Source organism: Malania oleifera, chromosome 2 (genome assembly GCF_029873635.1).
Source record: "Malania oleifera isolate guangnan ecotype guangnan chromosome 2, ASM2987363v1, whole genome shotgun sequence".
Lineage (NCBI taxonomy): Eukaryota > Viridiplantae > Streptophyta > Magnoliopsida > Santalales > Ximeniaceae > Malania > Malania oleifera.
In genome coordinates this window covers 115,281,859-115,299,898 of record NC_080418.1, presented here as the reverse complement: position 1 = coordinate 115,299,898, position 18,040 = coordinate 115,281,859, and the positions used below count along the sequence as shown (strand labels likewise).

The 18,040-nt window shown below is 39.2% G+C and overlaps 1 protein-coding gene across 4 annotated transcripts in view; it reads left to right on the top strand.

Annotated features, from left to right (window-relative positions):
- LOC131149221 (ubiquitin carboxyl-terminal hydrolase 26) overlaps positions 1-18,040 on the top strand; it is a 106,493-nt gene that overhangs the window by 13,052 nt on the left and 75,401 nt on the right. For all 4 annotated transcript variants that reach the window (XM_058099474.1, XM_058099473.1, XM_058099472.1 and 1 more), the window contains 3 exons: positions 5,006-5,145; positions 5,257-5,853; positions 6,498-6,753. In XM_058099474.1, coding sequence (XP_057955457.1) covers positions 5,063-5,145; positions 5,257-5,853; positions 6,498-6,753 — 936 coding nt within the window. In that variant the 5' untranslated portion in view covers positions 5,006-5,062. The remainder of the gene's footprint in view (positions 1-5,005; positions 5,146-5,256; positions 5,854-6,497; positions 6,754-18,040) is intronic.

Here is an 18,040-nt window from a genome sequence, read left to right as displayed (position 1 = left end):
TAGAATTTTAACAAACCCCAAGCTTGGGATGAGCTCAAATAAAGCCTGAATGTACTTGTTCAAGCTTGTTCATTAAAGTATCAACCGAGTTTGGGCTGTCCTGTGCTGAGCCGAGCTTATTATGCTAAGCTTATTTGTTAAATTTTTAATAAAACTATTGAGGTTGGGTCAAGCTTAAACTGAGTGTGAAGATAGTTATTCACGTGATTTTGCCATTGATTTTTGGTTGATTTTAATTTAAAGGTAAGCTTATTTTATGAACTTGTGAAATTAACATATATCAATGCAAACATGGAGTGGTGCGATGATGCTGTCATGTCTGCAGCTTTCTGTCATATTGATGATAGCAACTTTTGAGGGGTGAATGAGTTTCTTGTCTCTCAACTCTTCCGAAGTAAAAAGTTAGGGTTAGGCTTGTCAAACTGGTTTGGGGAATTGGAAAAGGGAGTGAAAAATGAAGACCAAAAGAAAGACATATTGTGTGGGTTGTAAGTTGACATCTTATCTCCCCTCCTCTTTGGGCATTTAAATGAATCCACCAGTAAGCTTTTGAAAGGGCCTAATCTGAGCCTATAAACGAGCCTATAAACAGACAGTTCATGAGCCTAAACTAGCCAAGCTCAACCTTGTTTAGGCTTGGCTTGATTAATAAATGAGACTAAAAATTGGCTTAGGAATTACTCATTGTGCAAATGAATTGTGTTGAACTTACCAACCTGAGCTTAACAACTTGGAAATGGATGAACATATAATAAATTCTCAAGTAAATCAGATTAACCAGAATCATATATTGTTCCCAAGCAAATGATAAAAAATTAGTTTAACACTTTTCTAGAATTGAATGTTAATTTAAAACTTGAGTGTTGTATATGGTATATTTTACTTGTACGTAAAGAGCTTTGCAAGTGGGGTTGAAAGGTTGCTGAAGGCTTGGTCTTTTTTATGAAAGAAAAATTAAGAATGAAGAATTGATCTGCTGCACTGAAGTTGGAGAACTGACGAGGCCTCAAAGACTGGACATGCAAAAGAATCAGAGTGAAAAGTTACTACATAAAAAACTAAACAAAAATCTTGCTGAATTATGAATTTTACATATTCATAAAACTAGGGTATATGATCTTTAATCATCAAATTTAATATTATTCTTTATTAATGCTCATTGTTAAGGTGGGTCTAATATGTTTCTTCCTACAATGAGTTCTTAGATTAAAGGAACTTGTAAAGAAATGAATGTTTTGATCTTGATATATCATGAAAAAAATAAAAAATGAAAGGAAAAAAAAAATATCCCTGAGTGGCCAGCGAGCATTAAAAATATACATGTGAAAAATTTGTTCACGAAATTAAGTGTATATATGTGTGTATATATATAGGAACACAATAAAAATTTGTTGGCCCACAATTTTCTTTCTTTATTGAAAGGAAAGTATGGATATAATATTCTTTTCAATAACAATAACAGAATCATTGTTTGAAAAATACCACCAATTATCATGAGTATTAAATCTCTATCATTCATGCACTATACACACATAAATAGTAAGACTCACACTTGCATGTAATCATACTACTTACAATTTTTAGTATAATTGTCAATTTTTTTTTTGATAATATATATATATATATATATATATATTTTCTTGTTTTGCTTCTCTGTTATGTTTATTTTTCTGTCTTATTCCCTCTGTCGTGCAAGTATTTATTTATATTCTTACATGAGTGAACTATATCTGGTATGTTGTTTGTCTAATATGTTAATCTGACTCTATATGGGGATGAATGGAGTACAAAGCTTTGACATATCTTTTCTTAGTACTCACAGGTCCAAAGTTACTCCAAGGACAAAGTTTGTGAGTTAAAATTAGTGCAAATTTTCTTAATAGTGCACTTTTATTAAAATAATGGCTTACAATAATTTGCACCCAGATGCCATTACATGTCAAGCACTTGTTAGGGGAAGTTCTAACTAGAAGAGTTTAATGGTGAAGTTCTCACCAATTTTATGAAAAAAGGGAAGTAAAACATTTTGTGTCCCATTGACAGCAGCAGCAACAATAGGAAGTTTCCTTTAAGTGGTTGGCTACATGTGTTTGCAATTTTGATTGATCCAAGCAATATTATCAAAAAAGTTAAGAGGGATTTTGAATCTATATTACTTCTTCAATCCTAGGTTTTGTATGCCTAATCCTCCCCTTCTAAGGTTACTAATTTGATGGGCGGAAGGTTGTTTTTTCTCTTTGGGAGATAGCATTACTTTAGTCCAGGCATAACTTTCCTTGATTCCCTCTATTTTTATCCCTTTTAAAGGTTTTTGTGGGGGGTAGCCAATAGGTCGAAGAGGATTATGAGAGAGATTCTTTAGTCGGAGTTGGGTTATAGACTTTAGAGGATGGATCATATTGTGAGTTGGGAGGTTTTTGGTAGGTCTGAGGATGAGAGGTGTTTGGGTCTCAATGAACTAGTGTCTAAAAACATTGCTTTGGTGGGTAAGTTGTTATCATGTTCTCCTTTGGAGATTAATTCACTTTGGCATGTGGTTGTTAACAGTAAAATTGGTCAGCAAGTGGATGATTGGGGCATTAATATTTCAGATAGAGTTTTGCATGAAAGCCCATGCAGACTCATCTTGTAGATCTCTCTCTCTCTCTCTCTCTCTCTCTCTCTCTCTCTCTCTCTCTTCCTTGCATAAAATATAAAGTGGGAGATGGTTGTCAGTTTCACTTTTGGAGGATCTTTGGCTTGGTAGCTTTTCGGTTGCTTTTCCTTCTTTCTTTTCTAACATTACATCTTGAGCCCCTGTGTCATCTTTCCTCATAGTGGATAGTGATGCTGTTTCTTGGTCCTTCAGTTTTCATAGGAATCTTAACGATATGGAGAGGGGGGAGCTTTCCTTGTTCCTTAGTTTGTTGGATTCTTATAGGTGTTCTTACTATGGGGATCCTAGGATTTTGATTTTGGATATTTTTATTTTTTAAGCCCTTTAATTGTCATCTGACTTGCTCGCAGTCTTGTCCTCCTGCTAATTGTTTGTGGAAAGCTAAGGTTCGTTCGAAGCAAAGCCTTTTGTCTGGACTGCCATTCTGAATGGTTTTAACACCAACAATTGCAGAATAAAAGACCATATATGGCTCTCTTTTTCAATATGTGTTGATATGCTATGAGGATCATGCTTATCTTTTTCTCTTTTTTTGACGATTGTTGTGCATGACCTAATTCATCAGAGGCCTTTTTCTGATTGAGTTTTTAGAAATTTTCAGAGACCAAAGAAAGTGGGACTGGATTGTTTTTTTCATGTTGCTGTGGGTTTTACCCACTGGGTGTTATCACACGATACTCGGTGCAATTAGCTCTTGCTTCTTGTATGTTTCTTTTTGGGTTTGCACTTGATTTGTTTAGAGGATTTCTTTTTCGCCTTAATATAGCTATCTTTTTCTATAACAAAGCCTTCTCCTCCTCCTACCCTAAAAACCTTATTCAAATCATTACCTTTATTAAGCTTAATATATGTCACCCATTAAATGTTTGTTGGTGGGGTTCGTACTTCATTCTCCTTATTGAGGACTTCTATATCAATCATTAATCTCTACAAGATTGAATCCATGAAGCCAATGACAGCAAAAAACGTCTCCATGGAGGAAAAGAAAGTAAACATAAACCAGAGTGCCCGCTAATGAGAAGAAGAGGACAATGTTGATGGTGTATTCATTATTACTATTGGTACTATTATTATTATTAGTTGCTTTTAGTAGTAGTAGTAGGGTAGTGTTATCAATGCTTGAGCCAGAGCAGTCCCTCTAGCTTTCCATCATTTATTATCTTGTACTTTTTCTGCATTGTTGAAAATGGTCATACATGTCCAAACACATGAGAAATATTATCTTCTTCCTGAAGAAGAAGAGCCATCACATACATATAAAAGCAAACCATTCATATGAAAAAGTCATTTTTTAGCAGCAGCCACCCAACCACGATTTTGATGCATCAGAAGATCAAGAATATTCAGTAAAAATAGGAAAATTTCCTTCCACTTGTCAAAGCCTGCTAAAAGGATTAGTAAAAGTAGTGTCTGGTGTATTAGAGACAATATTGTTAGTACTTAGTAGCTAAAGATGTGCTTTGTGCATGTTTATTGGAGAAAGTACTGCTGGCAATGTAAGCTAAGTGGCCATGTTCTGGTGCAAGCAAGACGATATTCATCCCATAAGACAATGCCAAGCCCCATGGCCCCACATCAATCACAATGATTTTGAATTTCTTGAAGCTGCATCCCGAGATGATTTGACATTTGGTTTATCTTGTCAGCCTCCAAATTGTTTGTATGTTACTGTTTTGGACCTTGGGTTCTCTACAGCACTTCAATCTCTATGACATAACAAGTGATGAACTGATTCAACCTATTATGAAGGGTTTAGATGAATTATCATCACAAAATTTCAATTCTATATTTCTAACCTTGCAAAGGTGCATAATTGAACTGATGATAATTAATGGTGGGAGTAACTACAAATTGCCATGCTTGGGAAAAAGTGATTTAGAGAGAGTTGGCCAACTTCCTAAACAATTGTGGTGTGAAAAAGAACTTCTAGAGAAAGCTCTGTGTCAATTGCAAGAATGATAAGATCATGTTACATCGCAAAAGATGGTGGTTTTTTTTTATTTTTTTTTATTTTTGCTTTTGTGCGTGTACCTTAATAGCGTTTTGAAGGCCAAATTTAGTTATGTTTGATAATGAAATGGATTTTGAAACAAAATTTTCTTTTTTTGAATTTGTAGCAATGTGATTAATATTTAGTTCTGTTATATATTTTATTATTATTTTTATTTACATTAATTTTGTGACAGATAAGGTCATATTAGGAGTTTTGCGAATTTATTGTCATTGACTTTGTAAAAATGGACAATAGAATGGGAACCCAAACCTCTCTCTCTCTCCTCCCCCCCCCCCCCTCCCCCCCAAAAAAAAAAAAAAAAAATCCTGATCCAATCAGTTTGTTTTGCAATCCAGGCTCAATCAGTCTTTCTGTCTGTGCTATTCATGTAAGTAGATACAAGAAAGGGAAAAATGAGTCATCGACCGACCACCCGCAGCAAAAGTAAAAGAACTAGACTAGATGACAGTGCTGAAACCACATCCCAAACATTGAGGTACAAGTGCACATAACATAACAATACTATACAGCCTCTCTCTTTTTTCTGTTCTGATCTATGTATATATCTTTATGCTTATTTATGAAATACTTTTTGAATTGTGTTAAGGAAAATTCATTCAACTGGTCAAGTGGCCAAAGATGATGTAAATCAGCTGTTTATGATTTGGAAGCCAGTTTGTCAAGGTTGCCGTGTGAATACAAAAGACAACCCAAATTGCTTCTGTGGGTTGGTTCCACCTCCTAATGGGAGTCGGAAATCTGGTTTATGGCAGAAGATTTCTGACATTGTTCATTCTCTTGGCCCAGACCCATGGAAGGATCTTCGCACTTCCCCTCATGAACCTGCAGGTCTTACAAATCTGGGAGCTACATGCTATGCTAACAGCATACTCCAATGTTTGTACATGAATAGATCCTTCCGTAATGGTGTTTTCTTAGTTGAACGAGATCTTTTGAATCAACAGCCAGTGTTATATCAACTTACACGTCTTTTTGCACAGTTGCATAGCAGTAAGATGGCCTTTATTGACTCAGCTCCATTTATTAAAACTCTGGAGTTAGATAATGGTGTTCAGCAAGACAGCCATGAATTTCTCACCCTGCTTCTCTCTTTGCTTGAGCGGTGTTTGAGCCATTCTAAAGTTTCCAGAGCAAGAACTATTGTTCAAGACCTTTTCCGTGGAAGCGTGTCACATGTGACGAGGTAATATCAAATATATTTTGATGCCAACTGTAGTAAATATTTTGAGTTCTCTTGTTAATATCAGACCTAGTTCTTTGCATTAGGGTCATAGTTCTTTTCTTGAAACTCTTTAGTGCTTTTCAGTCCATTCATTTCTTTTTTTCAATGTTGACATTGCTAGTCTCTTTTTTACAATTAATAAAAGGAACTTTGCAAAGCAACCTTTAATTCTAGCATGCTTTCCTATAAGTGTAATCAATATTGCATTTTTTGTCCTTAAATTTGATGAATATGCTCTTAGGCTCATATAGTTTTGTACAAATATGTTGTAGCTTGCAGAGAATGTAGTGAACTTGCAACTTGCTCACCAACTATATTAGGTTATTAAATTTAAATTTGGAAGCAATTGCTTGGGAATGATTATTTTTTTTTCTTGTATGGTCAAGTCTCTGGTTTTATTCTCTATAGATGTTTTGTGTGATTGTTTTGAGTTGTATACTGCTTCTTTCATATTCTGGTGCTGGCAGAGTCTGTTCTATCTATATTTGAGTTATATTCTATTTTTGTACTTTGATATTGCATGTCCATATTACCCCTTCTTTTTATTGCTGAAGGATAACAAAATTGAATTGTATTCCATTCCTTTTCCTTTCTCTAATGTATAGATGCTCAAAGTGTGGACAAGATTCTGCAGCTTCTTCAAACATGGAAGACTTCTATGAGCTGGAGTTAAATGTAATGGGTTTAAAAAGTTTAGATGAGAGTTTAGATGATTACCTTAGCATGGAAGAGCTTAATGGAGAGAATCAATATTTTTGTGACTCATGTAAAATACGAGTTGATGCCACCCGATGCATTAGGCTGCGCACGCTGCCCGATGTCCTTAATTTCCAGCTCAAGCGTTGTGTTTTCCTTCCGAAGGTATTTAATGGTATATTTTTTGAGAACATTTCTTTTGAACTTATATTCCTACCTTGTTGCAATTTTGCAATGTTCTAAAAATTTATAGTCATGCTGATTTAGGAAGAGGAGAAAAGAGAAGAGAAGAGAAGAGAAGGAAAGGAGAAGAGAAGAAGAGGGAAGGAGTTATAGGGAATGGAGATTGTGAAGAGATACAAAGAGAAGTGAGGTCATTAGAGATCTACACCCTTAAACATAACCCATTCAAAATTTGATGAATCAACCTCTAATGTTGTTTCATTACACGAGATGGTAGCTGTATACTCTTAGACACTTGATATACAAATTAAGCCTTTTTGAAACATGTTCAAGTTATAGAAACCAAGCAGGACTCAATTTTTTTCTGAAGTTGGGAGTTTCTAAGTTATTGGTTGGGAATGAAATTTGTATGAACTTAAAATGAACTAATGAAATAGAGTTCCTTAGAACATAAGAGAGTCTACCAAAACTAGTAATCTTCCAAAAAGAAATTTCTGTTAAAAGGCCCTTTAAATCTGACTTAAAGGGAAAAAAAACACATTATAAATTTTGGACAAAAGGACTTAATCCAAATAAGACAAATCCTATAACCATATAGACGCCTGCATGCATATAGACTCAGCACGATTTCCCGGTCCTTTAATGAGGATATATGATCATGTTTAAATTATCCCCAACAACCTACAAGTTATCCCATTTGTCTTTAATTTCCACAAGTTTATTCCACAAAAGATGTCTGGAAGGACCTTCACCTGGACCATAAACCCCAGTGAAGTTCCAAACAAAATTGTCTTCTAGACTCTTGAAGAAGCAGGAGACTGAGAAAGCGTTGATGGAATGGTCCAGAAATTCCACTACCGGAACATTCCATATTGTTATATTACCACTCTATCTAAAAGCTTAAGCTGTTAGGTTGTGGGCCAACGATGTATATCAAGCCTTAACACTTCCCTGCACGTGCAGCCCAACAGTATGTGGGAAGATAATCACACAATAAATAACATCCATTACAGGGAGTACAATAATTTTTTAAACCCCACACAATAAACTTGGGCAACAAGATTGGAACCTAGAACCTCCTGGTAACCAGCTTTGATACTATGTTAGATTACAACTTCACCTAAAAGCTTAAGCTGTTAGGTTGTGGGCCAACAATGTATAATTGTATATCAAGCTTTAGCACATAAATAATGAGAATAACTCCTGCCTTATCTGTCACATTCAATGCAATCCATTTACAATTCTTAATTTCCCATAAACTGTTGACCAACCAGCTATCTTTGAGTTCAACTTTGTTTCCTGGAAACAAATGACATCCCCTTTACAGTTGTTGAGAAATGATTTGATTATGGATCCTTTTGTTTTGTCGTTAAGTCCCTTCACATTCCATGAGATTAGTTTTCTCAACATAGGATCAACTCACCAGCCTGGCTGCTTCGAGCCTCTTCCAAATCAGAGTACCTTCCTGGCTTGTTGTAATTCACAGAGCATTCCAATCTCTTTAACTCCCTACTTGTGCCTTTCTTACGGCTGCTGCCTTGTGTGTTTTTTTTTTCTCCTTTTCTTCTCTATTTCCTCAAATAACTGCATTGCCTTTAAAAGATACCCTGATGGTATTACTAACCAAGTTCATTTTGCGAAGCACCCAATTGGACACATGCAGTTTGAGGTCGGTACTATCTAGTTCCATCTCATTAAACTCCCTCAAGGACGGAGAGTGTGGCTGTGTTCGGCACTCAGAAAGTCTGTGATTGCAGCTGGGATAATTGCCAGATTTTCCATCTCAGAAATTAAATTCAAAGGCTCCCCGATAGAATGCTTGCCAGCCAATACAGAATCAGCCTGCTCAATCTGTACATGCTGGACCTGCTGTGTGTTAGAAGTTTTGATATAGACCTGCATCGAGTCCATGAAAACAGAAGGTTCACAGCTTTTTGGGGGGAGAGGGGTGAAGGCAGCATGCTTTCTAGGTGGAGGTTGGGGTGGGGGGGAGGGAGGAAGACCCAGAAATTGCGAGGCCAAAATGAAACCACCTGGGCTTGAACATGAGGGACTTGCAGAAGACCCAGCTCCCAAATCCTTGAAACTTGCACAAGAGATAAGCTGATGAGAGCTATGCTCAGGAGATAGCAATGTCGACCTTCAAGAGAGACTTAGTCGCAGCTCCTTTGGGATTGACAGGGAGATTCAACTGGCGCAGTTCAAAAAGAGATCTCAACTCCACCTAAGAGTGAGCTAGAAGGCTGGGGATCACTCTACAACCTAGATCCTTCGCACTTGTGATGAACTTGGCCTATCCTTTTGAGCTGGGGCTCTTTGGGATGGTGATGACCCTCCAGCTTCCTTACATTGATCTCAGTTCCTTGCCAAAAATTTTCTCCTTTAGTTGGAGCAGCAATGTGTTGTCCTGATCTCAAGCGGTGCAGCCTAGAGGGGTAAAGAAGCCTCACTCTGAAGGAACTCTAGAAATATTTGAAAGCTGCTAGGAATTGCGTGGTTTCTCCCATGTTGAGAAGATGGAGACCATCCTACCCTTGCAATTCAGTAACCTTGAGGAGGTCGGTTTTCTCACCTTCAAACACTATGTCAAACGAGTTCCTTTCGATGAAGATGGCCAACCTGTCATCACATCTCATGGCGGAGAGGGAGAGAGAGGGAATTGTGTTTTCTTTTAAAATGTGTCAAGACTTAGTAGCCATATATGGTTGGAAAAGCGACTTTTCCTTTCAGGGGAACACAGGTGAGGTTTTTTAAGTATCATCTTGTTGAATGTGGGGTGTTCAGACAAACAACCTTCGCAAAAGGATGGCCTTGCCCTTGGATCCCTTCTTATCTTTTAATAAGGTCCTCTGGGAAAATGGCTTTGGAGATTCATGATAGAGAAAAATCATTATTGGAAGGATGTCGATATATTATTGCTATCAAGGATGGCTTTTGTCATAATGGTTGCACCTCAAAACAAGCAAAGGAAACTCATGTTACAGGTTTTTGGAGATGTATCGGGTGGAGGATGGGAGAAATTTTTCTCTCTCATTTACTTTCATGTGGGGAACGAAGAGGATACATTCTTATGGCAAGATATTTGGTGTGGCAAATCCCGTCTTAGCTCCTCTTTTGCTTCGCGTCTTTAGGCTAGCTTGTGACAAAGATGCTCTTATTAGCCAATACTCTAGTCAGGAGGTAATTTGGAATATTCCCATGAATACAAATTCTTTTAGTTGGGAGCTTGACACTCTTACCAATTTTTACAGCAGTCTCTACGAAGATTTAGTGTCAAGCCACTAGTAATGACCCCAATTGGGTTTTGAGCAAGGATGGAAACTTCACTGTCAGCTCATTCTATAAGCACCTTGCTCCCTGGATAAGTGCTACACCAACTTCCCTTGGAAACTTATTTAGAACATGGAAGCCCCTACAATGATTGCTTCTTTCAGATGGGAAGCAACTCTTGGGAGGATCCTTGCCATGGACGATCTTCATAAAAAAGGCTTATATCTCGTCAATAGATGGTTTTTATGCTTGGAGCTGGTGGAAATGGTTGATCATGTCCTTTTGCATTGCTTATATGCTAGAAAATTGTGGAACTTAAGCGATCTCCATCGTTAAGCAGAAGCGTGTCACTGCAGCGACAATGGAGGGTGAACTGTGGACTTGGAAAGGGATCAGTTCAAAAATGAGGAAGAAAGAAAGTCTCTCTCCCTCATTCCCCTTGCTAATTTTTGGGCGGTGTGGAGGGAGAGGAGCAAAGGTGCCTTTGAAAATTTCTCCCGTTTAGGCTATCGTGCACTGTTGGATTGCTATAATCTAGCATGCATTCTAGGGTGGTTGGGATGGATTGTTTTGCAGTCCTTGATTTTCTTGATGCTATTTTGTAAGGGATGCTTCTCTTGTCTTTTTCGTTGTAGATAGGTGGTACCACTTGAGGCCACCTTTTTATAATATTTCTCTTTGCTTGTCAAAAGGAAAAAAGGCTACTAACCTTATGGTCCAAATGGTTTCCAACCCATGTACAAAAACATGCATGATTACAGGAAAAAAACTTGGCCAAATCTAACATACACCATTTGACCAGCACTTAAGCCATTAGACCATGGGAGAATAATGCGTATCAATCCTTAGCACTTTTGTTGGCACATGGAGAGGTTATTGAATAGGTTGCAATCGAGGAAAACTACTCCAATTTTGATAATTTAATAAATACATGATGAATTAGGCAACAAGTCCGAAACCCAAGGCTTGTTGGCCATGACTTTGATAATTTTAAGTCGCAAGGACATACGACAGGCTATTAGGTTGTAGAACAATCAACTGGGAGGTGAGAAGTGAAACCACCTAGTCTTGAACATGAGGGACTTGCAGAAGTCCCAACTCCCAAATCCTTGAAACTTGCACAAGGGATGCGCTGATTAGAGCTATGCACAGGAGATTGCAATGTCGACCTTCAAGAGAGACTTAGTCGCAGCTCCTTTGGGATTGACAGGAAGATTCAACTGGGGCAGCTCAAATAGAGATCTCAACCCCACCTAAGAGTGAGCTAGAAGGCTGGGGATCACTCTACAACCTAGATCCTTCGCAGTTGTGAAGAACATGGCCTAGCCTTTTGAGCTGGGGTTCTTCGGGATGGTGACGACCCTGCAGCTTCCTTCATTGATCTCAGTTTGGGCAAGGAACTTGCCAAAACTTTTCTCCTTTAGTTGGAGCAGCAATATCTTATCCTTTGATCTCAAGCCGTGCAGCCTAGAGGGGGAAAGAAGCCTTACTCTGAAGGAACTCTAGAAATATTTGAAAGCTGCTAGGAATTGCGTGGTTTCTCCCATGTTGAGGAAGATGGAGACCATCCTAACGTTGCTATTCAGTAACCTTGAGGAGGTAGACCTTCTCACCTTCAAACGCTAGGTCAAACGAGTTCCTTTCGATGAAGATGGCCAACTTGTTATCACATCTTGCGACGGAGAGGGAGAGGGAGGGAATTGTGTTTACTTTTAAAATGTGTCAAGACTTAGTAGCCATATATGGTTGGAAAAGGGACTCTTCCTTTCTGGGGAACACAGGTGAGGTTTTTTAATTATCATCTTGTTGAATGTGCGGTGTTGAGACAAACAACCTTCGCAAAAGGATGGTCTTGTCCTTGGATCCCTTCTTATCTTTTAATAAGGTCCTCTGGGGAAATGGCTTTGGAGATTCATGATAGAGAAAAATCAATATTGGAAGGATGTCAATATATCATTGCTATCAAGGAATGGTTTTGTCATAATGGTTGCGCCTCAAAACAAGCAAAGGAAACTCATGATACAGGTTTTTGGGGATGTAGAGGGTGGAGGATGGGAGAAATTTTTCTCTCTCATTTACTTTCATGTGGGGAACGAGGGGGATGCATTCTTATGGCATGATATTTGGTGTGGTAAATCCCGTCTCAGCTCCTCTTTTGCTTTGCGTCTTTAGGCTAACTTGTGACAAGGATGCTCTTATTAGCCAACACTTGGAGTACTCTAGTTAGGAGGTAATTTGGAATATTCCCATGAATACAAATGCTTTTAGTTGGGAGCTTGACACACTTACAAATTTTTACAGCGGTCTCTACATTATTTAGTGTCAAGCCACTACTAATGACCCCTATTGGGTCTTTAGCAAGGATGGAAACTTCACGGTCAGCTCATTCTATAAGCACCTTGCTCCCTGGATAAGTGCTACACCCACTTCCATTGGAAACTTATTTAGAACATGGAAGCCCCTACAATGATTGCTTCTTTCACATGGGAAGCAACTCTTGGGAGGATACTTGCCATGGACGATCTTCATAAAAAAGTCTTATCTCTCGTCAATAAGTGGTTTTTATGCTTGGAGCTGGCGGAAATGGTAGATCATGTCCTTTTGCATTGCTTATATACCACAAAATTGTGGAACTTAGCCATCCCCATCATCAAGCAGAAGCGGGTCACTACAGTGACAGTGGAGGGTGAACTGTGGACTTGGAAAGGGATCAGCTCGAAAATGAGGAAGAAAGAAAGTCTCTCTCCCTCATTCTCCTTGCTATTTTTTGGGCGGTGTGGTGGGAGAGGAGCAAAAGAGCCTTTGAAAATTTCTCCCGTTTAGGCTATCATGTACCGTGGGATTGCTATAATCTTTAGCATGCATTCTAGGCTGGTTGGGAGGGACTGTTTATTAGTCCTTGATTTTCTTGATGCTATTTAGTAAGGGATGCTTCTCTCTTGTTGTTTTCTTTGTAGATGGGTGGTACCCCTTGATGCCACTTTTTTATATTATTTCTCTTTGGTTGTCAAAGGGAAAAAAGGCTACTAACCTTATGGTCCAAATGGTTTCCAATCCATGTACAAAAAACATGCATGATTACAGGAAAAAAACTAATCCAAATCTAACATACACCACTTGACGAGCAAGCTTAAGGCATTAGACCATGGGAGAATAATGCGTATCAATCCTTAGCACTTCTGTTGGCACATGGGGAGGTTATTGAATAGGTTTCTATTGCGGAAAACAACTCCAATTTTGATAATTTAATAAATACATGACGAATCAAGCAACAAGTCTGAAACCCAAGGCTTGTTGGCCATGACTTTGATTATTTTAAATCGCAAGGACATACGATAGGCTATTAGGTTGCGGAACAATCAACTGGGAGGCCAAAAGTGAAACCACCTGGGCTTGAACATGAGGGACTTGCAGAAGTCCCAGCTCCCAAATTGTTGAAACTTGCACAAGGGGGCAGCTGATTAGAGCTATGCACAGGAGATTGCAACGTCGACCTTCAAGAGAGACTTAGTCGCAGCTCCTTTGTGATTGACAGGGAGATTCAACTGGTGCTGCTCAAATAGAGATCTCAACTCCACCTAAGAATGAGCTAGAAGGCTGGGGATCACTCTACAACCTATATCCTTCGCACTTGTGATGAACTTGGCCTATCCTTTTGAGCTGGGGCTCTGTGGAATGGTGACGACCCTCCAGCTTCCTTCTTTGATCTCAGTTTGGGCAAGGAACTTGCCAAAATTTTTCTCCTTTAGTGGGAGCAGCAATGTCTTATCCTTTGATCTCAAGCAGTGCAGCCTAGAGGGGGCAGGAAGCCTCACTCCGGAAGGAACTCTAGAAATATTTGAAAGCTTTTTGGAATTGCGTGGTTTCTCCCATGTTGAGGAAGATGGAGACCATCCTACCATTGCAATCCAGTAACCCTGAGGTGGTTGACCTTCTCACCTTCAAACGCTAGGTCAAATGAGTTCCTTTCGATGAAGATGGCCAACCTGTCATCACATCTCGTGATGGAGAGGGAGAGAGAGGGAATTGTGTTTACTTTTAAAATGTGTCAAGACTTAGTAGCCATATATGGTTGGAAAAGGGACTTTTCCTTTCAGTGGAACACAGGTGAGGTTTTTTAAATATCATCTTGTTGAATGTGGGGTGTTCAGACAAACAATTTTCGCAAAAGGATGGTCTTGTCCTTGGATCCCTTCTTATCTTTTAATAAGGTCCTCTGGGGAAATGGCTTTGGAGATTCATGATAGAGAAAAATCATTATTGGAAGGATGTCAATATATCATTGCTATCAAGGATGGCTTTTGTCATAATGGTTGCGCCTGAAAACAGACAAAGGAAACTCATGTTACAGGTTTTTGGAGATGTATCGGGTGGAGGATGGGAGAAATTTCTCTCTCATTTACTTTCATGTATGGAAGGAAGAGTATGCATTCTTATGGCATGATATTTGGTGTGGCAAATCCCGTCTCAGCTCCTTATTTGCTTCGCGTCTTTAGTCTAGCTTGTGACGAGGATGCTCTTATTAGCCAACACTTGGAGTACTCCAGTCAGGAGGTAATTTGGAATATTCCCATGAATACAAATGCTTTTAGTTGGGAGCTTGGCACACTTACAAATTTTTACAGTGGTCTCTACAAAGATTTAGTGTCAAGCCACTACTAATGAGACCCCAGTTGGGTTTTGAGCAAGGATGGAAACTTCACTGTCAGCTCATTCTATAAACACCTTGCTCCCTGGATAAGTGCTACACCAACTTCCCTTGGAAACTTATTTAGAACATGGAAGCCCCTACAATGATTGCTTCTTTCAGATGGGAAGCAACTCTTGGGAGGATCCTTGCCATGGACGATCTTTATAAAAAAGGCTCATCTCTCGTCAATAGATGGTTTTTATGCTTGGAGCTGGCGGAAATGGTTGATCATGTCCTTTTGCATTGCTTATATACCACAAAATTGTGAAACTTGGCCATCTCCATCGTCAAGCAGAAGCGGGTCACTACAGCGACAGTGGAGGGTGAACTGTGGACTTGGAAAGCGATCAGTTAAAAAATGAGGAAGAAAGAAAGTCTCTCTCCTTCATTCTCCTTGCTATTTTTTGGGTGGTGTGGAGGGAGAGGAGCAAAAGAGCCTATGAAAATTTCTCCCGTTTAGGCTATCATGCACCATTGGATTGCTATAATCTTTAGCATGCATTCTAGGCTGGTTGGGAGGGACTGTTTTGTAGTCCTTGATTTTCTTGATGCTATTTAGTAAGGGATGCTTCTCTCTTGTTGTTTTCTTTGTAGATGGGTGGTACCCCTTGATGCCACTTTTTTATATTATTTCTCTTTGGTTGTCAAAGGGAAAAAAGGCTACTAACCTTATGGTCCAAATGGTTTCCAATCCATGTACAAAAACATGCATGATTACAGGAAAAAAACTAAGCCAAATCTAACATACACCACTTGACGAGCAAGCTTAAGGCATTAGACCATGGGAGAATAATGCGTATCAATCCTTAGCACTTTTGTTGGCACATGGGGAGGTTATTGAATAGGTTTCTATTGGGGAAAACAACTCAAATTTTGATAATTTAATAAATACATGATGAATCAGGCAACAAGTCTGAAACCCAAGGCTTGTTGGCCATGACTTTGATTATTTTAAATCGCAAGGACATACAATAGGCTATTAGGTTGCGGAACAATCAACTGGGAGGCCAAAAGTGAAACCACCTGGGCTTGAACATGAGGGACTTGCAGAAGTCCCAGCTCCCAAATTGTTGAAACTTGCACAAGGGGGCAGCTGATTAGAGCTATGCATAGGAGATTGCAACGCCGACCTTCAAGAGAGACTTAGTCGCATCTCCTTTGTGATTGACAGGGAGATTCAACTGGTGCTGCTCAAATAGAGATCTCAACTCCACCTAAGAGTGAGCTAGAAGGCTGGGGATCACTCTACAACCTAGATCATTCGCACTTGTGAAGAACTTGGCCTAACCTTTTGAGCTGGTGCTCTCTGGGATGGTGACGACCCTCCAGCTTCCTTCATTGATCTCAGTTTGGGCAGGGAATGTGCTAAAAATTTTATCGTTTAGTTGGACCAGCAATGTCTTATCCTTTGATTTGAAGCGGTGCAAGCTAGAGGGGGAAAGAAGCCTCACTCTAAAGGAACTCTAGAAATATTTGAAAGCTACTAGGAATTACGTGGTTTCTCCCATGTTGAGGAAGATGGAGACCATCCTACCCTTGCAATTCAGTGTCAACCTTCTCACCTTCAAACGCTAGGTCAAACGAGTTCCTTTCGATGAAGATGGCCAACCTATCGTCACATCTCACGGCGGAGAGGGAGAGAGAGGGAATTGTGTTTACTTTTAAAATGTGTCAAGACTTAGTAGCCATATATGGTTGGAAATGGGACTTTTCCTTCCAGGGGAACACGTGAGGTTTTTTAAATATCATCTTGTTGAATGTGGGGTTTTTAGACAAACAATTTTTGCAAAAGGATGGTCTTGTCCTTGGATCCTTTCTTATCTTTTAATAAGGTCCTCTGGGGAAATGGCTTTGGAGATTCATGATATAGAAAAATCATTATTGGAGGGATGTCAATATATCATTGCTATCAAGGATGGCTTTTGTCATAATGGTTGCGCTTCAAAACAGGCAAATGAAACTCATGTTACTGGTTTTTGGAGATGTATAGGGTGGAGGATGGGAGAAATTTTTCTCTCTCATTTACTTTCATGTAGGGAAGGAAGAGGATGCATTCTTATGGCATGATATTTGGTGTGGCAAATCCTGTCTCAGCTCCTCTTTTGCTTTGCGTCTTTAGGCTAGCTTGTGGTGAGGATGCTCTTATTAGCCAACACTTGGAGTACTCCAGTCAGGAGGTAATTTGGAATATTCCCATGAATACAAATTCTTTTAGTTGGGAGCTTGACACTCTTACCAATTTTTACAGCAGTCTCTATGAAGATTTAGTGTCAAGCCACTAGTAATGACCCCAATTGGGTTTTGAGCAAGGATGGAAACTTCACTGTCGGCTCATTCTATAAGCACCTTGCTCCCTGGATAAGTGCTACACCAACTTCCCTTGGAAACTTATTTAGAACATGGAAGCCCCTACAATGATTGCTTCTTTCACATGGGAAGCAACTCTTGGGAGGATCCTTGCCATGGACGATCTTTATAAAAAAGGCTCATCTCTCGTCAATAGATGGTTTTTATGCTTGGAGCTGGCGGAAATGGTAGATCATGTCCTTTTGCATTGCTTATATACCACAAAATTGTGGAACTTAGCCATCTCCATCATCAAGCAGAAGCGGGTCACTGCAGCGACAGTGGAGGGTGAACTGTGGACTTGGAAAGGGATCAGTTCTAAAATGAGGAAGGAAGAAAGTCTCTCTCCCTCATTCTCCTTGCTATTTTTTGGGTGGTGTGGAGGGAGAGGAGCAAAAGAACCTTTGAAAATTTCTCCCGTTTAGGCTATCGTGCACCGTTGGATTGCTATATTCTTTAGCATGCATTCTAGGCTGGTTGGGAGGGACTGTTTTGCAGTCCTTGATTTTCTTGATGCTATTTAGTAAGGGATGCTTCTCTCTTGTTGATTTCTTTGTAGATGGGTGGTACCACGTGATGCCACTTTTTTATAATATGTCTCTTTGGTTGTCAAAAGGAAAAAAGGCTACTAACCTTACGGTGCAAATGGTTTCCAACCCATGTACAAAAACATGCATGATTACAGGAAAAAACTCAGCCAAATCTAACATACACCACTTGACGAGCAAGCTTAAGGCATTAGACCATGGGAGGATAATGCGTATCAATCCTTAGCACTTCTTTTGGCACATGGAGAGGTTATTGAATAGGTTGCAATAGGGGAAAACGACTCCAATTTTGATAATTTAATATATTCATGATGAATCAGGCAACAAGTCTGAAACCCAAGGCTTGTTGGCCATGACTTTGATAATTTTAAGTTGCAAGTACATACGGCAGGCTATTAGGTTTGCAGAACAACCA